This window comes from Dermacentor albipictus, chromosome 3 (assembly GCF_038994185.2).
Source record: "Dermacentor albipictus isolate Rhodes 1998 colony chromosome 3, USDA_Dalb.pri_finalv2, whole genome shotgun sequence".
In the NCBI taxonomy this organism is placed as follows: Eukaryota; Metazoa; Arthropoda; class Arachnida; order Ixodida; family Ixodidae; genus Dermacentor; species Dermacentor albipictus.
The window spans coordinates 177064284-177087745 of NC_091823.1; the positions used below are offsets into that span (position 1 = coordinate 177064284).

Below are 23462 nucleotides of genomic sequence, written 5' to 3' on the forward strand. Positions count from 1 at the left end.
CTCATCTTGAGAGAAGTCGAACACAGAAGCATATTGGGATATAAGTTGCACTAAGGTGTCCCGTTCACGTGAGGACAAAGACTTGCTGACAGGCACGTACCCAGAGGGGGGGGGAGGGGGGGCGCCGGGCCCCCCTCCCCAAAAATTAAGTGGCATACCCCGGGACCCCCTCCCGTATACCCCGGGACCCCTCCCCCCCAGCCCCCTATCCGCTCACGCCACCACCCTCACACACATTCCTAAAGCGCCGACAAATCAATGCACTCGGCGGTCAACATTTTGCTGCCTTTTACAGCGAAAACAGTGTATGACTAACTTCCGTAGCTTTTTTCGGTGTCCGTTAACAGAAAAAATCATGGCGGCCGATCCTGGTGATAGTGCAAAAAGGGTCCAAGATCAATGGCACATACTCCTGTGGACTCGGGAACCTGCAACGCACCCTTCGGAATCTTCGGGATGGGCCCATGTATGGGGAGCGCTTAAGGCCTGCTTCACCTCCGCCGCAGGTGGGCAAGGTAATGCAATATCTTCGGCATCGGCCTATGTATGGGGTGTTGTTAATGCCTGCTTCACCTCCAATGCGGGTTGGCCTGGCATTTAACTACCTTCGGGAAGGGCCCACGTATGGCGAGCGCTTAACGCCTGCTTCACCTCTGCCGCGGGTCGGCCCGATATTGTACTATCTTCAGGCCGACCCGCAGCGGATGTGAAACACTTTGCTTTTCGTTTGAGAGCTTTGACTGTCAGCTTTCGCTACCATTCCATCTTCACAGAGTAAAATAATTGTCAATTTTTTCACTCGATCCTTCTGGATGGCGGTAGTTATCGGCATCTTCTGGGGTGTGGAAGCCAGTTTTCTTATCGAGTCGTTTCCTGCGCGATTAACTCAAGATCAATTCAGTTGTCACCATCTGTTGCAGCAGGCAGGGCGTAGTTTATTATTTCAATTAAAGTATCTTATGTATAATGCCCAATGCAATTTTTATTTCACCATCTAATCAACGATCACGCACAACTCTGTTGCTTCGTTAGTTTAACCTTCTTTGTTTAAACTGATCCAGGGGCCAGGAAAGGGATTCGGTTCACAGTCAGCTGGTCTATATGCTTGTGGAACGAGTTGCGGCCGGAGAAAACGACAATTGCTTTTAACTTTTCCTTTTGCTTCATCATTTTCTCGAGTGACGGCTCGCCGCGACACTGGCAGATCTTCGGAACCAAATATCCGCGATATGCGTTAGATAAGGTGGAAAATAAAATATTGCGAAACAGCGTCCAACTTCAGACATTGCAATAACCGTTCAAAGCATAAGCAATATGAGTGTCACCTGTTACCGCGTCTGGTTTTGCTCTAATTGTACAGCCCTTTTCGAGCAAAATTGGCAACTGGGAACAAGAGTCGCAAGGAGATGAGAAATTAAGCTATCTACTAAGGTGACAAGCCAAGGTGAAAGCCAAACAGGGAGGAAAAGCGAAAACTGTTTGTAAAAATATTTATTAATCAACATCTTTTTATTTAAAAAGGAAGTAGAGAGAACGCTGCCGGGTGCGGAGAAAAATTCCGTGTGTTTTGAATGACGCTTCTACAGTTATCAATCGAGCCACCTGACGTAGCCACTTCCCTGTTGTGCTAATGGGGGTGTTTTCTAACCTTCCGTGGTGGGCGCAGTACGTCTAGAACCGCAGCGTCCTGCTCTCTACGCAGTTTTACGGGACTCGTCACCACGCATCGTTACGTAACTTCCCAAAAAACAACACGAGTCGGTTTTGGCACTTGGTACAGCACTAAACGAGGGATCCAAAAGAACTGTGATTGTTGCAAAAATAATCATTTCTGTGTAATTCTTCCAGAGCTAATTAAAAAAAACGCGTCCAGAAATCTTTATTTTACACTTTCGCTTGTCAACTTGTTCTTGGAAAGGTTCTTCCTGCCCATCTTTCATGTGCGAGTCCATTTGATGTGGTTCGCTGTTTGCCAAGTAAAAAGAGGTGTATCTGACAGGCGTACCTGTGAGATACACGTTATTTCAATTCTCTTTTGCGGGTTTACTGGTACTTATGGTGAATGGTGAAATTATTCACATTTGTACTAGTATAGGTACCCTCCCCCTCATTGGCACAGAAAAGCTACCTTGGGGGAGCACCCCTCCCCCCCAAAAATAGCCTGCGTACGGGCCTGCTTGCTGACCATGCGTAGAATTTCTGATCGTAAGGGCAGGCGGCTCGTCCTTCAGTGGAATCGTCGTCCCTGACGACCATCGATGAACTGCACATGACATCGTCGAAGACAGCAACCTTCATGTGTTAGGAAACACGCACAGGGACGTCAGAACAATTTAACGGCCACAAAAACGTGCTACGATAGTTCACAGATACGATACTGCTAGGTACCAGTAGGTTTTTCCCCCCACAAGATTCGCCAAAGGGTTGCACCACGGCATCAAATGAAGCGTCTGTACAAGATGCGATGACGGATAGTGGTGGGTGCTAAAGACCACGAAGGCAGCGTCACTTCCTCAGCAACGGCAAATGTATTTTGTCCAGCGGGATGTTGATCCATGAGTTCAGATAATGAGGGATCCTGACAGGCATTGGCTTTAGGTTTTCCGCTATTTATCGAAAGCTCACCGGCGCCACAATTGACTGAAGCCCAGCAGTTCTGCAGAAAGTCTACCCCTAAAATAACATCGTGAGTGCAGCGTTCCAAAATCAAACTCGGTTAAATAACACTTGTCCGCCAATAACACATTCACAGCACAAACTCCAAGGGGACGCAATATTTCAAAGCTTACTCTGCAGAATTTAGCATGCGTGTATAGGGAAAACGTCACTTTGCGTCGAAGACGGTTCTTGAAAGAAGGGCGCATAACTGATCTCATAGCCCCGGTGTCCAACAAGGCCATTGTGCATATACCTTCAATTATCACTTCCACATTGTTTCTCAGCATTGTAACCGGTAGAGGTACCTGTGTCGTGTCGAGCCTGGCGACGTTACCTCCATCGGCCACGCAGTCTAGTTTCCCGACACTGGTACCGAGAATGAACGTCGCCTCGGTGAAGGATACCGACGTTGACGAGAAGACGGCGAAGTGAGACTGCAGTCTGAGGTGGGTGCGTCACTGCGGTGATTCCGTCGTGGACTGTTCATGGAGAAGGTCGTCGATGAAGGAAAGGAGCGTGGAGGCCAGGAATGGTCGAAGTTACGGCGTTGGGCGCCATAGGGCGTTGGCTGGGACTCGTACCACCTCGGTGCCCAGCAGCATTGCCGACAGTATCTAGAGATATGTCCTGTGGCACCGCAGCTATAGCACACGGGAGGCTCACGGTTAATGTTCGGGTAGGATGGGTCTGTCCGTGGCTCCGAGTAAACCGTTGCTGAACAACGGGCATATCCCTCAACACGCTTGTTGCCGGTTTCCCGGTGGTAGTTCTGTTGCGTTCTCATTGGCTTTCTCGAGCGGTACTCCTCGAGAGTCGCATCGATGGAAAGGGGAACTGGTGGCAGATTGTACGGGTGTTGACCATCACGGAACTCAGTGTTAAATTCCGTGCAACGACATAGCTCCTCTCTAACAATCTGTCCGATGGTCGTCGCGCTATCTACTGATGGGAAGTTGTCTTCAATGCTTGCAACAGTTGGTACGTTTGCTCGCCGGCCATACTTCGGGGTTATGCGGCACAGCTTGAGAGCCTCAAAGCTATGGCAGTGACGTATTACATCGGCGACTGAGCTAAGGTGCTCTTTACCGATGAGGATGTTGTAAACGTCCTCTGCGATTCCCTTCAACAAATGACCAACTTTGTCCTCCTCTGACATACGAGGATTGGCCGTTCTGCATAGCTTGAGTACGTTTTCAATGTAGGTCCTGCACGTCTCGCCCGGAACTTGCGCTCGTTGGAGGAGTGTTTGCTGTGCCTGCTTCTTCGTCGCGACAGAATCGCTGAAACGCTCCTTGATTTCGGAAGTGAAGCGGTTTCATGGTGTCTGACTTTCCTCGTCGTTATCGAACCACACGAGCGCCGCGTCCATCAGAAAGAAGACTCAGTTTGAGAGTCGCGTTACGCTGTCCCAACAACAGTGTTTGCTCATTCGTTCGTAGTGGTTAAGCCATTGTTCGACGTCCTCGTCGGGCTTCCCTCCAAACCTGCGAAACTCCACCAGGTGCTGGCACTGCCATGAACTAGCCATCGTTTGGGGCGAAGATCCACTGGTTCGGCGCGAGTGTTGCCTTCGGTATGGGACATCTCAAACACCGGAAGTAATGGGGGCAATCCAGCGACTCGGCGGCTTCGACGCAGATCAGGAGGTTGGAGAACCGTGTTGTCCGTTTTGCATGGTGGTCGCGGGTACCCACACCTCCACCAAGAAACTGTTACGGATGATCGATGTTTATTTACAGATGAAGACCAGGATGGATGAGAGGTCGTCACGATGTCGCCACCGAAATGTTGCCTTGTCCGCTACTGCGCTCGTCATTGTCCTCTTGTTCTATCTACTCCTCTTCGCCACGTTACAGTATCTTAAGATCGTATTTAAGTTTATTAAGATTTACAAATACGCATACACGAGGGCATGATGGCATTATCGGGCAAGCGAATTCAAACATTATTGGAAAGTTATCACTGTTGGTGGCACAGTCCAAGGCTGTCCAGAATAAGCTAATGAGAAGCGAACTTACGCAACTTAAATCCAAGGCTGAGCGGGACTGATTACAAATAGATGCAGAAATTCTAAAGTTCAGACAAGACATATTGCTATCTATTGTCCAACCCCACAAGCGTTTGCCCCATTGGTCAGTTCGAAAGACCCAACAGGTGTGATGGGAGTTGAAATCTGCAACAAAAATTTTGTCCTTACACCATTAAGTTACAGCGAAATCCAAACATGGAGTGTTCTACATACCCGCAGGAAAGTATTAATTTACTAACGAGAAAGCTAGGCATCCTGGTACAGCAACATCTACGGCAAAAATGTCATTTTCAGGAGACATATGTTTATATGAAATCTTTGCCTTACGACTAATTATATCAATGATAAATAATGTTAAACGTTCGCCCCTCGCTGGACAGTCCAGTCGCAAAGATTAGTAGTTATTTAATTGAAAAGATTTATGTCCTGAAAGCTATACTTTTTGCAGAGCAATAATATCCGGGGAGAATTTCGATGATAAATGCAATAAATCTGTTACTGCAGAGTGAATTGATCGGCAATTCCAATGAAGAATTTCGGGGAATCCTACGGTTGCAAAAGAATTGACTCAGTAACTGCCTTACCTAAAATGCTTTCCTTTAAGAAATATTCCTTTGTAAGGCTGTCTTTCAGGCATTTTTTTTGTCTTTGGGTAAATTGGTCTAGCAACTTTTTCGACAAAGGGGATCTACATCGTTTTAACGAGCGAGGATCCATGCCCATTTCTTCTGAGTCTTGTGTGTTATCCTTGATACCTTCACATTGACTCTGGTTAGCATCGACGGACGGTCCTTCAATTTGGGCATCTCGGGACATGAAATTTAGAGTTCAAATATGTACTTTATTAATTAGAAATAATATTTATTTTCTCTGGTTTGTTATCCGCTAATATAGTATAATAGTATAGTATAATATAGTAAGTATAATATAGTATAATATAGTATAGTATAGTTATTTTGGTTGTTTGCGGATGCTGGTGTGCATAATTTATGTTCAACTTATACCCCACTCGTCTCATTAATATCACTGGCCCTGAGGGTACAAATAAATAAATAAATAAACAAATAAATATTTCTTCATTTGAAAGTCAATTTTTGAGCAGTTATACCAATACCTGTTATTGTACCGAATACCCGTGCAATCTGGTTAGTTAGGATTTGTGTCAAGGACTCGCTAAGGTTTCTAGCTAGGCACTTCATGGCTTTTTACATTGCCCTTTCGATAGCACCTGCAATAGAAAGTGAAAGAGACGCGTCCGTTGCTGCCATCTGACGGTTTGTGACACCAGCGTATGCCTGTGTCCTAGCCTGAATTTTAGCTATGACATCTCTACGGGAACAACGTCTTCAACAATTTCTATGATTTGCATTTCCCGTGCCTTTGCTGAGCAATTAGAATAATCAGCAAAGAGCGCGTGATTGCAGAGGCAGTACCTTTATTCCTTGCTTTTGCAATTGCTGGAATTGTGATCCTCACCCCAAATTCAGCACCTGAGAGCAGACCTACATCCTTTCAAGGTGTGTCCATAACGCCAGCACTTTACACATTGGAGAGGATGAGGGGACGGTGGTTGTACTCTGTATATTAGGAGTCATGCCTTAATTTCTGATGGTCGAATTGCCCCAGCAAGTGTGACTATATGACCGACTCAGTAGGAATCCTGTTTTTGTCGTCCAAACCGATAAACTGAAACTGCACCCTTTGATAAAAACATCTCTAATACTTCAGCCGGGCTTGTTCACATCAACGCCACGGACAAGCCCTTTCACACATGCCAAGTGGGGAGGAATAAATGCGCTCACTGGATTGGCAGCAAACAGCGAACACTTTAGGAGGTCTTGTACACAGGGCTGGTCTGCAAAAAAAGCAGAGAATACCTCCTCTACCAAACTGGCGGACCTCAGTGATGTTCTAGAAATAGAACGTCGCCGATCGCAGTTTCGCCTGAATCGCTTTTGCATTATTCATCTGTATGATGCCGTCATTGGCTGGAACAATAGCCACAGGAACTGATGTGACGACGTGCGTTGAAACAGATCCACGGGTAACTCCTGCGAAGGAATAGAAGAGGGCCAGAAAAAAGCCCCTGGCCCTGGGTGAAAAAAAGGGCATCTGCCTAGTCTGATTAGCGCTAGCTAAATGATAACAACACTAGCAAAGCACTTGGCAATAAAAAAATAGCACCGGCTCAATCCTTGGCCAAAACTCCCGAGATAGGGCCGACGGAAAAGCGCGGACCCTACGCGTGGACCTTACGCTAACGTCGTTTTTCCAAGCTTCAAGTTGCAAGCTTTGCCATAACTTTCACCAATGGACCTTTGCCTTGGCGTAGAAGCTGCTTTCTCTTCAACAGTCAGTTCCAGTATACGCGCCTCTGCGTGTTGTTGCGTACTCCAGGGTAGCGTATCGTACTGCTGCCGAGTTGTAGCGACGCCTGTTTATCGAAGCTCGACCGACGTTACTATTGGGTAGCGTGGCGTTGTCGGCGAGCTACAGGCATCCGGCAGACCATGGCGACCAGGTAAGGACGAGACGATTTCTAGTGTGAAACTTGCACGGTTTATTCAAAGGTTGGTGAAAGATGATAAGAAGAGAATGAAGGGATGAAAAGTACATTTCGGAGCTCCTTAAATAGGCTCTCTAAAATTGTGGGAGGGATCTTGGTCCCGTCGACGACACGTGACAGGCACAGAGTCTGGTTTGTGGATGGGCGTCCCGCCTCCGTAGATACCAAGCGTGCAGCAAGGAAAGAGCGTCCAGCCTCCGTATATACCAAGCCGAAGGTCCGGGAATGTAGACGCTTTTCCTTTCTTCTAGCCGACGTTGGTTCGCGGAAAGGGCATCTAGTTGCGGATGGGCGACGGATCCATTCTTCTAGTTGACGTATTCGCGAGCGCGCCTCTGCAAGCGGCAGTCCGCGGTCCTGGGAATAGTAGACAGCTGAACCCTTCTCTTTCGCGCGTTGCTGGTTCGTGGAAGTTGTCCTGCAGAGCTTGACAGTTCGAGGAAAGGGTCCCTCTAAAGTCGCACACACACAAAAGGGGCCTGTAAACACTGCGGGGCTTCCGCCAGACCGGCATACACTCGAGACAACCATGGCGAATTAGGAAGCCACACTTCGTATCGATGAGGCATGGGGGGCGAGAATCCTTTTTTTCATGGGGTGCTAGACGCCAACCGTAACAGGGTGTCTTGTTCCAAAATCGGCAAAATCCTTTCTTTCTAACTCCGCTAAGACTCTCCCTGACGGCCTTGAACATTTTTTTTTCTGGTTAATTAGATCTTAGTGCTGCTTTCTGCAACGCAGTTACTGTTTCTAATCGCGAGAACACGAGTCTCAGCAGTTTGAGGTTGAAGTATGTGTGGAATTGTGTCAGCTTTATTGTCAGATTTGAAAAATCTACTGGTTTTGGCTCCAGCGTCGTTCCGTTTTGTGATGCTATAGGTCGTGAAGAAACGAGTAGTTGGCTATAGTTCTGAACAACCGTTTTCAGAGAAGTGGCCCTTAGCGTCCTTCTCGAGGTACAAAACTTCCGGAAGTTTACGCTCTCATCTTCTTTCTGAAATGCCTGGAACATATCTAGGTGCATTGGGGAGCACGTAAAAATGTTTATCATTCCTAATATCATGCCTAAGAAATCGCGGCACATTTCCACTTTCTGACTCATGTCCTGCAGCACCAGATTAAGTATGTGCGACAAACAGTGTACGTACAGTGCTCGCGCCTCCTCCTGTTGTATGAGGGCTTGCAGCCCACCGTGCGGTCCTCTCATATTTGCAGCGCTATCATAGCACTGCCCACGGCAATATTCAATGGTAAGATTGAAACGGCACAGGATGGCCTTTAGAAGGGCAAAAAGACTGACCGCTCTGTTGTCCGCAGCGTTATGAAATTCACAGAACAGCTCATGCGTTTCGAGGTTTTTTTGCACAACACGAAAACAGGTCGACACAATTGCTCCTCGGCAGATATATTCGCTGTCTCATCTATGATCATTATTATTATTATTCGGCATAGTGCCTTACTTCACGAACCTCCTTTATGAATGACCGGCGAACATCCTGAGCCCAAATTTCCAACATCTCGTTTAAAATGAAATTGTGGTGTTTTCCGTGCCAAATCCACGATCTGATTATGAGGCACGCTGTAATGGGAGACTCCGGAAATTTGGACCACCCATGGTTCTCTAACGTGCACCTAAATCTAAGTACGCGGCTGTTGTCTCATTTTGCCCCCATCCAACCACGGCCCCCGTGGCCGGGATTGGATCCCGCGGGCGGTGCGGGGGACTCGCCCGCCCGAGCAGGCGGTTCTAGACATTTGTTGCGGACGACGTCCGCTGCCAGTTTGCAGTGTTTCGCGATGTCGTCAACGAGCAGGTCATCACTCAAGTTGTGCAGAGTACAATTGTTTGGGATGCTAAAACGAAGAATTTTTGCAACAAAGTTATCAGGAGGATTCTTTGGGAAGAAGTTACGGACTGAAGCTGAAGGTACTCGTCGTCGCAAGTGACGCATACTTCCATAAAGTAAAAGTCGGCGTCGCTAGGAGCCGCTGTGTCCGTTGGTGCCTCAGAACTACCGCTTGTTTCCGTTTGACGTTTTCGAGTTCAATTCTGTGGAGCCAAATCGTCCAAAACGTGCCAGTTTCTTCTTCCCCCCCCCCCCCTTTTTTTATCTCCACCGATGGTGACCCCATATTCATGGGCCCGTACAAACGGGACAAAATGGCAACCATACTTTTTCGTTCACAGCGCATGCAGATGTTTTTCTTCTTTACAACTCCGAGCTAACGTGTTCGTAGCTTTGTTTCGTCTTGCTTCTTCAGTCAAAAGGTCGCCTACGGCGAACTCTACAAGGGCCGTAGCCTTTCTATGAGTTGCCAAATTGTCTTCGTAAAATACTGCCTAGCATGAGCAAAGGACGCACATCCGGAAGACTAATACTCAAACGGTCGAGGAAGGCTTGGACAAATCTAGCATGGATGTTTAGAAAAAGAACTGTGATCAAGTGATAAGAATACCGCTCCCCTGACTCACTGTGCCCGAGTTTGCTACAGACTACATTTACACTTGCAAGAGAATTCAGTGAGTGATACTTCACTACCGCAATAACTCCATCAACGGTCCAGTTAACTTTAAGAGAGAACATTTCCTGCTCATTTGCTCCATAGGTAGACATCTTAGATCAAAACTGTTTCGAGCGAATCTATGAGAAAAACATAGACCTCATTCGAGAGCATAAATTTCGCTACCAGAGTGATGCAAGCATTGACAAACACCGTGTGGTTTGCAATTCCCTACTCCCACAAAATAACGGGCAATGGGGCAGAACTACTGAACTTTCTCATGCGAGACTGCATCTGCCAATTGTGGAAAATGACTGATTTTCTAGCCATCGGTGCAGTCGACTCCATTTCCCCGTTTAAGCAATACCCCGCTGTGTGCAGGCACCAAAATGTCACGATCAGAGATCAGTACTTGGACACCATGCAGAACACAAATGAAGAGCAGTGTGAGGTCTTGCACCAAATAAACACCCCGGACTCACCACCGCTGCAAGTCTTCTTCATGGGAGTAACTGAATCTGGCAAGACATTTGCACTGCGCCTTTTCATGGACGTCTACAACAGTCACTGTAACCCTGCTGTTTAAGACAATGTAAATGCCTATGTGGCCTGTGGAACAGGAAATGCGGCTGTGGCACTCGGCAGAGTAACTGTACATGCAGTACTGTTCATGCCTAGCCTCAAAAGGGACGGCAGACTCGGGGACAACAAGTTGAACACCTTCCACTATGTATTCAGGAATGGTAAATGTGGGATGATCAATGAAGTTAGTATAATCTCTCCAGACATACTTCAGAGAACTGACTAGCGAGCCTGTGTTTAACATGAAAATTGCATGGCACCATCTCATATTTTCCACTCACGAAGGTCGTACGGCAAAACGATCTCAGGTTCTCCGCCATACTTAAGAAAATTGGAGACGGTGTCGAATTAGACCCCAAGGAAATCGCAATGATCGTGAGTCGGTTTGTCACGCAGCAGGAAGCACAAGCTTCTTGTCCCTCTAGCATCCGCTTGTTCTATTCCAACAAAGACTCCGATTACTACAGCACAAGCATGGCCATAGGAGCCAAGGATAATACTGTAGCATGCATGTCACAGGGTACAATCATTGGGTCTACGCAAGAGGAGAGAGAGGCAGTGCGCAAGGTAACAACACTACCCAAAGTCGAATTTGGAAACTTGCCAGCTAATGCTTTGCACTGGCCAACAATACATGCTCACTTCAATATAGATGTTCCCGATCGCCTGGTTAATGGATCAACAGGCATAGTGCAATATGACCTGCATGGGAAGCCACAATGCATATGGTTTTGCAGTTAAGTGAGCTTGGCTCCAATCTTGTCATTGAAGCCATGGCGGCCACAAAATTCCACTAGTTATGGAAGGTCAACAGAAACATTCAGCAAAGCTGGATAGTTATGACTTTCAAGTTCCTCCAACCAAAAGCTAAGCTTTTTATTCCCCGACGTTTAGGAAACAACTCTTTCTTCAGGGGGGGGATGATGACGGAGATGTCGAGGCACAACAGGAGGGGGCGTTGAATCCATCTTGGCTACTTCAGGGTGGTAGGCCGGGCACAGTCTGGGATGGTTCTGCACTTATCCTGAATATAATCTGAATTCAGGTTTCCAGGGAGCGGTTTAGACAGTCGTTTTTGTTGGTTCGTCTCAATTGTAAGAATTTCCGTTCTTTCGAAAGGTCGGCGTTTTCCAAGTGTTCGGCTAGGGGGGTTTCGCTGTGTGGAGAGCATTCTGTCATCATTCTTGTGTTGCTGAGGTGGGAGAGGGTGGATTCTTCATGGCTATGTAAGGGTAATGGGCTGAGTGGGGTTTGGAATGGATAAAACCTTCCCAGAACTGCAGCTTCCAAACTGCTCTTGCGCCAACTAGAAACATGATTTGCTGATTAAGTAAACAAGAGCATGTTGACTTAGTAAGCATTTGCTTATTGTTTTCTTGACACCCTCAGTAATTCGACATTCGGTTAATTCAGACATTGTTTGCAGTCCCATGAAATCCAAACTAACAAGGTTGTACGGTCAATTCACAAAAGCCCTAGGGCACTGCAATCGAAAACTGTGGTGATATGCAGCAGTGCGAATGAAAACCACACCACAGGATCCAGGCGTGGCTAGGTGCCTGACACGCTAACCACCAAGTGCTATTTCCACATTGTGAACATAAAGTTTTTCACTCCTGCCACAGGAGGACCATGAAACAGTGTTCTGGCTTTGAGCACCATGGCAGCCAGAAAAAGCAAAAATGGACAGCCTGAATACAGTAATGTTAAAAATGGGTTTATTTCCCTTGAATACAGACATAAGGTAAAATGTCCACATAGGGACCTTGTTCGTACTGAAAAAGTCAAAGGCATAAAATTTAGCGAGCAATATAAGTGAAAAAGAAAATAATCGGTGCTTTTAGCTGTCATGGAAGCGCCAACTTTTCCCTGCAAAACCACAAGTATAAGAAACAGAAGCACAAAAATAAAGACCAAGAGTGATTATATGCGATATAACAAAACAAAAATGTCACACCTCGCATGTGTAAAGCATGGCCGTTGTCGGTTACGAGATGCCATGACCGTGTGGGTAATATAAAAAAAATATAAGCATGACTAGATGCAGTCTTATACAAAAATGTGGTACACTGGAAACTTTGGGCAGTCTATTATAATTAGCACCACAGTTAAGGACACTTCAGTAGCATTTACATTCTGCTTTAAGGTTTACTGCATCCTCCTGGTGTATCTCGTTTCACATCCCAACAGCTGAATCAATCGTGCCAACAGTCAATGATGTCGTACAAAGTAGAACAAAGATCAAAATTCTATGTCACATTTCAGCACATAAACTAAACATGCCAGCAGTCAAAAGTGCCATACAAAAGACAAAGGAAAAGTATGAATTCAAAAGGTGCGTCTAATCTACAAGGCCAAATTTTGTTTCTCTGAACCACTTGCCCACACTACTAATTAGTTTCAGCACAAAGTGACGTAACTTGCACAAAAAAGTTACCTGTGACAACTACCACATGTAACAAACAAAAATCAATGCATTCAGTAAAAATGGGCCAATAACCAGACAAAACTGGGCATTAAATCACACTGTCACTGTAGCTAGCCAGTAAAGCAAAACGCTGCCATTTCAGTTACAGATAAAAATCACAAAATACTGTTGCTTGCCAAATGGAGTTGATTGGCACCATTCAGAATGCCCACCAAGATGTTACAGTCAGGGAAGTAAGTAAAAGGTAGCACGTCAAAGCTTTTAATGGCTTTTAAGGGCTACGCATTTTGGTGGGCTTTGGAAGCAATGGCTCACTGTATGACAGTGCACTTTATACCCTGCCAAAATTCAAAGCTGCTCATACTCAAACCCAAGTGTCATATGCCAACCAAGCAGGTCAATCAGTTATGCAATAGTGACATGCATTGGACTGAGGGAAAAAAGGGCATCATATTTTGTGAACTACAACACTACACTCGTGAAGTACAGATGGACATTAGTAAAATACAACGCACATGTGGTAGATAGAACATGTGGATAGTGCAGTTCACAAAGAAAGATGAAAACAGCACAGTCACGCTGCACAAATTATGAATCTTTTCAAACAGCACCAGATTATTGCAGTTTCCATGGGCGGCACTACATGGTTGTTATTGAGCTTGATAAAGTAGGGACTACATTGCTCAATAACATATTACATAAAAGTGAGGGTCGCCATGCTCTATTTCAACAATCTTTTTTATGGCTGCCATTGTCATCATCCTATTATGTCCAGAGCATGATGAACTTCTCTGCCAGTGAGCTTCATTTAACTTCGCCTTGCATTACCGACTGCATCCTATACCTGCAAACTTCCTAATCTCATCGCAGGTCTGATTTCTTCAGAAGCCTCACCCCAAGTGAAAATCATATGGAATGTATTTCTGGCATATTCAGCGTGGTGCCACCTGACATCAGTGAGTTTATTTTAAGCAGTGCAATCACCACATTGCAATCGCTGCATTGCAATCACATGCAATGCACGGTTACCAACAAACACCCTGAAAAGCAATGCAGTCATGGTAAAAACATATTGTATAATTAAACATGAATGCACAGATGTCAGGAAATGGATGGCAAAACATGTATAAAATGCATTCCATGTGATTACTGTACGGCATATTTGGTACTATCTGGCATCACATTAAGCAGTCTCAGATCCACATCAATTTATCATACAATGAATGCTGTGTAAATAATAGTTCAGAGTGTATATGGTTCGTCTAGCTGAACTGTTGACTTGTTTGTACTTGACTCTTGTGCACAGGTGGCACTGCTCAAAGCATGCAACTTAATACCATGTTTGCAGGCATCACTTCCCTGTTCCATCTTGAATAAACCAGATGCATCGCGTGTGAGACATGCAGATCTCAGGAACAGTGACGCAGCCTATCAGTGACAGATGGCTCCACCACTTTTTTTGCAGCAAGATCAATACTTTGCATCTGGAATTGCAGCAGGTGATGAATACTTGATTTATTCTGTATGAAACATGGAAGTGATGTGCCTAGGCGTGGTATTAAAGGGACAATAAAGGCAAATGCTAAGTCAACATGGACTGTTTAAATACCACTCCAGAAACCTCGCAACGCTTGTTTCGTGTCAAGAAAAGACTTAGATTAAAGGAAAATTGCATCTGAAAGGTCCGAATACTTTTTTCGAAATTCAAATCTCCTGGCACCCAACCGGGGAAGTGGTGAGGTTGCATACGCCATCACCACCTTTTGCTGCCACCAGTGAGTGAAGCGGCACCCGACAGACGGTGGTACCGAGCCATAACAGAGTGGTGGATTCGCCACGGCAGCTGCTTTTTGGTCAAGTGGCGTAGACCGTTCGAGCATCCCGCGACATCCCATGGAAGTTGAATTCTCTGCTACTCGCAGTTTGTCCGAGTTTCGTGAGCCAGCAGAACCAGCGCAGCAGTACTCAATAACGAAACTACTGAAACGCGAAAGCATGGGTGGCGCAGAGTCAAGCGAAAACGAAACCTTCCGACCGCCCGCGTCATTATCAAGTGTATTTTCAATGAGTTCTTTTTTCTAAAAATGCAATAGAACTGGACAAGTAGCATTTTATTTCGTCCTATAATACAATACAAGGATGTTTTTTGCAATGAGTGGTTTAATACTAGTGACAGGATTTAACTGAGGAGTGCTTTCGTCATCGGACAAGTACTTGAATGTCCCAGGGGAGTCTCTAACCATGTCGTGCATTTACCTCAATTTCTCAATTATTAAGGCGCTATTTGCAATAATATTGATACCTTAGATTCTAAAGTGCTAATCTATCCCTTTAGCTTGACTTAATATTTGCTTTTAGTGTCCCTCTAAACTGCAGGAATTGAGCAATGCCACCTGTGAAAAAGTCAATTGTGAACAAGCCCACAGTTTACCCAGAAACTTAATGTATGCCTGGAGTTCAATATTTATACAGAATTTGATACAAGTGACCTTTCTGGATGATTGGTCACTTGGAGAATACATGGTCAGACGACTGCAAAGTTTTGGCCACAACGTACCTAATATTTCAAAAGTACCATCCACGGCAAAAACAAAAAGTGAACTAGCTGTACCAACCATGTACCAAGAATTAATACAAATGAAATGGCCTTATGAATACCCAGCAGCAATTTAAGCTAAATATCTATGCTGCATTCTAACAGAGAATGTTACTTCTCCACACTCACTTCTTATATGTAAAAAATTTTTGGGTTTGACAATGTACAAATGTTTTATTTTGCCATGCTCCTCGTTGACCCAGTTGCAAGTGCAAGTTGGTAAATTGATAATTCTATTTCAACCTTTGGAAAACCTACCAATGCTGGTGCTGCTTGTTGTATTTGTACGAAAATATTTAAAATATTTTTTTCACAACCTTGTAAAGTGAAATGAGTGATGGAAACAACAAAAATGCACAATTTCATTGAAGCTAGATTGCAATACAGAAGGAATAGCAGTGCTTGCAAATTAATCATGCCATTCCAAGTGCATCTTTCACAAATTCTCACAAAGTCGGTCTACAGACTGCAAGCAATGAATGTGCTAAAAATGTTATCTTGCATCGCAGCATACTAGTGCACTGACAAACTCCAGTAGACAACACTGGTTATTATTGCTCGCAATAACAGAGCTTGTCATCGACAGAAGCACACTCCTCTGTGGATCAACTTTCAGTGGTAGCATACAGTGAGTCGCACCTTTATTTTAACAGTACTAAAAGAATTTTCCACCTACTTCTACTTTGCTATTGCTAAACTTTTGCCACATTTCATCTTTTGGCCCACACTGTCCAATAATGTGCTTACTATCTTCATTCCCTGGTTCATTCAGAGAAAAATTGAAATCCATCATACCACGAGCCCCGTCAACATTGCACAAGTGTGTTTCAGAACATGTGGACTGATTCTGCTGCCTGTTGCCAAATAAAGGTCCAGATGGATTACGGAGGCAACGATGCCGACTTTTGAATGTCACAATGTGGACCAATGAATGCAATCTTGTTGCAAAATCTGACTGCAAACCGACAGTAAAAAACTCAAGGTGACTGCAGAGTAAAAATGCAGATCACTGTATGCGAGGCATTGCATAAACATGGTGACCCACAAAGCATTAGCATTTAAGCACTGAAACCATACTCACACAATATATGTACAGCAAATATGCCTGCAAGCTCACATATTCTGAATTATCTCACTGCAATAGGAAATGACACGGCACAAAGGCTTAAAGCATGCATGCAAGGTTGCCATGCACACCAGTCATGCAGATCACAGGTTTCGCAGCCATTCCGACCACTACGCAATTGTGTGTGAATAGTGAGGGATATCAATTGCCAGCAGGTCACTGCAAGAAAAGCCCGACAGGCAAAGGGAAAAGGACTGCACAGAATATACGGCTGCTCAATGGCTGGCCTGTTACTTGGCAAAACATCAGTCAGAAACTATGGGAGAAATAGGCATATACGCACAAAAATTAGAATATGAACATATAGGCTGCCACTATGCCATGCGTTTATGCGATGACTACGTCTCATTAATAAAATATGAGATTCGAGAAAAAGTTTCACAGCGAAGCTGTTAGCCTCTAGTTGGTCGGGATTTCTCTAGACATGCTCGACCAAAAACAAACGGCAGCTGGATGGCTTCATGTTTCAGTTCATATATGAACTCAAACTTCATATATTCGAATTACAATCTGATGCTATCATGTCTGCAGGTTGTGTGTAAGTCGTACTTTCGACGCATTTTACTTTGAGAAATTCAATTAGTTCCATAAAACCATTCTGCTAGGCAGAGGGCCTACGGGAATGAGGATGTGTGCTATGCGAACAATACCGCCACCTAGCGGCTATGGCCACTCAGACAGACGGCAACTGGGAAAGGGCCTTTGAGTTCCCGTGATTTATGTTTTCCTGTATATTTGAATAGCAATCCAAAGCTACCATGTCTGCAGCTTGTGTGTAAGTTGTACATTACGCATTTTCTGATGGAATTTACCATTAAACAATCATTTAGTTAAACCATGCACTTGCACTTTGTAGGCCTAGAAGAATGAGGATCTATGCTGCACTTCTGCAGACGTGCACGATGTATGTTGCTTGCGGTGGTGGCGCTTGCGTAACGTCGCCTAATGTCGGCAACAGCTTCGCTGTATATCCAATTTTACAGGGCAGAATGAAGACAGGGGGTTCTTTTTTCTTTTTGCTAACCGAGAGTTGGAGGACCCCAGAATTTGTCTAGCAATGGAATTGTTAAGTAACTGATTTTTACCAACTTTTAATTAACAACTTCAGGGACATATTAGAACTGCAGGGGTACGCAAAGCACAAGTACTTAGCAGAACGCTGCCTTGGCTTCAAGAAAAGCAGGCTTAGAACACACCGTGTTGGGATATTGGTGTTACAGGTTGCCACTTCCTCCACGTAACTTTTGTGCAATGTGGGAGAACATTACCTGAGACAGCTATGCATTTCCCCACAAATTTCACATTCATTTTTTTTTTCTAAACTACTGCTAGGCCCAGTTTTCAGAAAATGGCTAACCTTACCATATTGGCTTTCCTGATCTCATTATTATATAAAAAGCTAAAAAGCAAGGTTAGTTACTGACTGCACTGGCAATTATAACACTAATATAGACATCTACTACTGCTATAAATTTTGGTGAAAATAATTTTCTCACACCCTAGCTATACCAATTGGAGACAGTCAACGCTGAAACACCCAATTAATGTCCCAACCATAAAAACGAGAGCAGAAAAATAAAATGCGATTTTTATTATCAGAGACGCTATTCACTATTATCCAGATTTAGGTTGTGTGGCATACACAATGCATGTCATATACTAAATCTAGAGCAGCCCTCTGTTTCGGCTCTCTTGTCAGCACAGGCGGTGTGCTTGGCTGCACATCAGAGCTCTCTACTGGAGGCCCTCCCAGTTCGAGACATGATGCTTATATTGCTCCTGGGCACATGATGCAAAGAGGGCAGGTCCGTACTACTTGGTCTTCTCACATTTCATTGCTTTGTGTAACTCGTACGTTCATTACTGAGCTCACCCATCACCGAGAAACACACAGCAATGAGCAGGCAGCAGCTATTCATGGCTTGAGCACTATCATTTACCCCTCTAGCAGTCGTTGTTCGGGTGCAACATCTGCGTACCAGTGGCTTCTCCCTCTTGGAATCACTTGCTCAGAATCAAAATAGTCACGAAAAAGTGATGCCTCCAGTGACAATCACGGATGCACGTGCCGTGAAGATGCTCCTATGTGTTGTGTTAGGGCTCATCCTTTTGCTGCACTTTTCTTTTTTTCACTACAAAGCCTCGTTACTGCAGCCTGTTTACCCACTTTCACCAGCTGTTATCGTCCGCTCTGCATTTACCACTGTGAGTCAGGAAATGGTGTCGGCATGTGAAAGAAGCAGCACGCGAAGTGCGGATGGGGAGAGTGATTGCAGCTTACACTGGGCCCAGCACCTACGCTATCACCAGTGGCCTGACCAGCAGGCAAGAGGGACCACGGTTTGCTGCCCCATCAAGGTCGCAGTTAGTCAGGCGACAGAGGAGAGGGGGTTGTGCCTGTCAGCCATGGGTGCTCTCTCCTCAGACTGAGGTGCCGTCGGCAGGGAAAAGGTAAAGGCGCGTTGCCGGATCAGCCGGCGCCATCCTTAACAAGGGAAAGAGAGGAGGACAGAGAGCGACAGTCAGGGTGCACCAATGGGGATCATCTCTCAAAAGGCGTTGCTGCATCCAGTCTGTTACATCACACAATGAAGCCCCAGTTAGTCGCTTAGATACGAGCCTGTGCCTTACTCATGCCCAGTGTGAACGCTCTCCCTGCAATAGTTTTTTGGCATTGAAACTTACACAAGCACTTGGTATAGAAAAGCTAAATGAAAGGACAAACTTTGCTATCGATTACAGAGCATAAAAATTAATCCGTTGGAACAACTTCTTAGACAATTATAATGCTGCTTTACATCTGCACTATTTCTGCACAATGCATTAAAGAAACCATGAACATGCTTTCTGCCACAAAATACTTTGGTTAACCACTCAAACTGTGTACCAGTGCCTTTAATGTGCCAGCTACACTTTGGTAGTGGCCATATCATCAAACATATTCCAACTGCACAATGTACAACGGCCAGCCGGCGCAGCAAACGTGATCATTGGAATTATAAATTACAGTGAGTAGCTGTAATGAATGTGCTGTGAGGCCATGGGATAAAAAAAGCTGCCATGAAAAGGCATGTTATGAGGAAGGTTATTAATTCCATGCCAGTGCATCCAGACAGCAGCTCAAGCACCCATACAAGACACCTCGGAATGGCTTTAATGGTGACAGCTCATGGTTAAGACATGTTAAAGTAATAGAGTGCATCACGAAGAAGACACGATGAACTAGAACAAAGACTTCAGCAAGCACACAAAGGCAGCTAATTTCAACTGTTGTCCATCATTACAATACACACAGCGTGGATACTAAGAGTGAAGAAAATTCACCGACAATTACGATGCTCCCTAATGAGAAATCTGAGTGCAGCTCTATATGTGCTTTCATTTCACGATATATTGGCTCATGCAGACACTCTGTCTCGTGCGGTCCTTTGTAACGGAGAAAACTGTGGGGCGACTGCCTCGCTAATCAGGAGATAGTGAGAGGCAGCGCATGGGTGATGCATGGGCGCAATTCACAGCAGCCACTGCAGACAGACCTCCACTCAGGCAACGCTTTGTTTCCATATATGGTGTCAGTGGCGTCGGTGGTGAACAGACAACACGAGCTACTCTGGCACCATCGTCGCCGCAGAGTCCGTCTTGCATGCCACTATACTTTTCTTCTCGTTCTTTGGTTATACCCTCCTAGTCTGTTTTCCACCTCACGGTTCTGCTGCAACCCCCTCCTCCACTATCGCAGTTTTTTATCCCCTGCTGCACTCCGCGTTCGGTATTTTATCCTTCGTTGTGCTCATTCGCTTGTTTATGACGGACAGCGACCGTTGCCACAGGAACGGGTGCCTAAGAGCTGTGCTCCAAAATATGCTAAAAGTCAAGACGGACGAGACTTGTGGCTTTGACTGTTACCACGTGAAGGAGGCTTTCATGAGGAGAAGGTTAAGTTATACGAGTAGCTAAGTGCTGCCAACTCTAGAGACTTGTCCCTAAATCAAGGGATTTCGAGTATTGCTAAAAAAGGTGTTTGATTCAGCTAGCTGGTTCATTCTTCGAGGATTGTAGCAGCAGAACTTATGGAACACGAACACAGAAGGAACGCGGAAAGAACACAGAACAGAACAAAGAACATAGAACAGATTTTCTATGCAGTTTATAGCAGTCGCGTCCACGTCTATTCATTCTTTCTGTGTCCATGTTCCATAAGTTCTGCTGCTACAATCCTCGAACGGGTATTGCTAATTTTATGCCAGACTTCCCAGCATCAGCAACTAACTGTGAAACGAATACTATTGAAGGCATTGATATTCTTTGTGTTATACACATCAATATATATTGTACCACATCACCTTTGCTCAATATAGCAAAAAGCATTTACAGAACAAAACTTTTTCGACACACTGAAAGCACAGAAAATGTTTTCCATTTAACTTTGGCTTCGTTTCATCTTTCCGTAAATAAATACTCTTGAAAGCACAACTGCCATGGCAACATCTCCGAATTTAAAAGCAATGACTACGCAATTCAAATGCTCTAAAAGGAGTTTAAAAAACATTAAATATAGAATTTGCCATCATTTAAAATAAAGCTCAACATACGTTTACCACTGCAATAATTGGCTTCCAATTGGATGTCCACATGTTGGTTGAAAAATGGAGGGAATTTTTTTTTTTCCATGGAGAAAATTGGATCCGGAAGTTGGCAGCACTGATAAACACAGCGAGTGGGGTGTCCTGATGGACTCATGACACTGCTACCACAAACAGCAATATCTTGGCAAGAGTACTGCAATCAGCAAGCTTCTTATGCACTTTATTTCTTGAACTTCTTGAACTGTAACTTGTTTAGTTACAGTTCAAGAACAAGTTATAGCAGCATATGCTTCGTTCTGCTTGAGAATAAGGAAGGCTTCTGTAAATAACCGAGACCGAGATGTAATGCTGCAGAGCTGCACATAATCCTTAGTGGATTATCAAGTTTTAGCAACAGCCACAGAGTTTCTTACAGTACTGCCTATAGAAAATTATGGCGTCACCATCAATGCGAGTTTATGAGAGACCGCGCTGGGACTCTAACAACTATTCACAAGAATTTCACTGAAGTAATTTGTTACCTGCACAGGCACATATTTCCATAAAACATGAAGTGGAGCTGTGTCCATTCATGGCCTGGCTCATCTCAATTCCAACGAAATGCCCCGAACTGTTCAATGTGGTCTCAAAATCGGTATGCGCTGCCTGTACATCAAAAGCCTACTTTCGCAATTCAGGAAATTTCATAACATTACAGCAGCCATAAATTTTCAGTTTTCTTGCCTACACCTGACAGCCTTTCTTTCCCCGCATTCCACTTAGTGGAGACTTATTAGGGGCCCACAATGACCATGTTGGAGCCACAAGAAATGTACAAAGTCCTTGCCAATTAAAAGCAGCAATTTTGTCACTTCACATGGCCTTTCTACGAACGTGTCTCCAGCACGGCTTGCTGACAATTTTGAGTCCTCATCAGACGACCCGCGCAGTGGCTTTGGAAACTTCCAGGTGACGAAGGCTTGGGATATCCCACCCATAGGCTATCCCCCTCTGTGTTTCCGATGGTATTGGGACGGCTACTCAGCTGGAGTGGATGGCTTTTCCACAGGTGTGGCTTCAAGCAGAGAGAGAGAAGTTCCAGGCCTGTGTTAGGGACAGGTCACAGAAGGGAGGAGATGGGAGCAGCTGTTAGTCAGAAATGGGTTAGTTGGGGTTCGTGGCAGTCTTTGTAGTAAAAAATAATTCCAAAGGATTCCGAAGCTCTGACAAAGCATTTTTGATGACTCAAAGAAGGCTTTATATAGCTCAAAGGCCAAAGAATATACAATATACAGTGCCATCAACAACAAGCAAACTTTGTGGCACATTAATTCCACCATCGAGCAGCGCACAGCTGCTAATTGGATCCTCTTGATCCAAGCAATATTTTTTAAGCTTAACAAACGATGAAATTCAAGGATATTTAGGCACTTAAATAAAACTGAGGCATATGAATTTCAAGACCTTGGATTTTCAAGTTCTCAAAGACTGCTACGAACCATGAAGTCTCCAAGCATTTTTGGCTTAGCGAGAACGGAGAGCACAGAGGCAAGCCCACAGGAGCGACCAAAGAAAAGAAAGTTTAGGCATGGACATGATACTGCATCAACATGACAATTTCACATGAGAACATAACACATACAAGGCAAGACGAATATATGTATATATATATATATATTTTTTTTTTTAAGGAAAAGTTCTGTAAGTCCGGTGCATAGGTAGTTGAAAAAACGAAGGAGGGCACTTAAAAAATTGCATCTTTTAATGTTCCAATGTATTGACCGTGGCATGGCCTGACAAAGGCCGTGCCACGGCCGAAATGTTAAAACATTAAAAGATACAATTTTCGCAAGTGTGCTCCTTTGTTTCTTCAACTATATATACATATATATATAAATGGAGAGGGAGCAGTATGTGCATTTCATGAAAATGTAGTCATCCATAAAATGTAGTGTTTTCTGTAGTCAGAGAGGAGTGCACAAGTTGGATGGAAAAGATACCATTGCTTAATAACTGTTTGATGCCTTCTTTATTTTGTATTTCAATCGTTTGTTGTATGAAGCATGAGCGTTGGCTCAAATCTCATTGAATGTCACACATGGCTTTTATTTACGCGAGTAACAGAAATAATGGACAAAATGAGGGCACAATATTGACAGTGCTGAAATGACAATGAAATTCTGTGATAATTAAAGAAGTCGCCTTTCATCAAAAAATATATATACTAGCTGCATGCTTATACAAGCCTTGTTTGCACGGCCGAGTCATATGCTATTGCAGATCGCCTTTGTACTCCTTACATAAAGGAGACTAAAACACATAAGAACAACTAGATAACTAAAATTGGTCACTTTTTCATTGCTTGCCTTCCAAGACGTTTAACATCAGTTCTGTTTGATTCTATTAAACA

The 23462-nt window shown here is 44.5% G+C and overlaps 2 protein-coding genes across 6 annotated transcripts in view; one reads left to right on the plus strand and one right to left on the minus strand.

Annotated features, from left to right (window-relative positions):
- The window catches only part of LOC135900526 (uncharacterized), a 1275659-nt gene that overhangs the window by 900319 nt on the left and 351878 nt on the right, over positions 1-23462 (plus strand). The gene's annotated exons all lie outside the window — the stretch shown is intronic.
- pck (Claudin superfamily protein pickel) overlaps positions 12034-23462 on the minus strand; it is a 41870-nt gene continuing 30441 nt past the window's right edge. For 4 of the 5 annotated variants that reach the window (XM_065439919.2, XM_065439918.2, XM_065439921.2 and 1 more), the window contains exon 5: positions 12034-22156. In XM_065439919.2, the coding sequence (XP_065295991.1) occupies positions 22090-22156 (67 nt within the window). In that variant the 3' untranslated portion in view covers positions 12034-22089. The remainder of the gene's footprint in view (positions 22157-23462) is intronic. The other variant, XM_065439922.2, reaches the window with a different exon arrangement.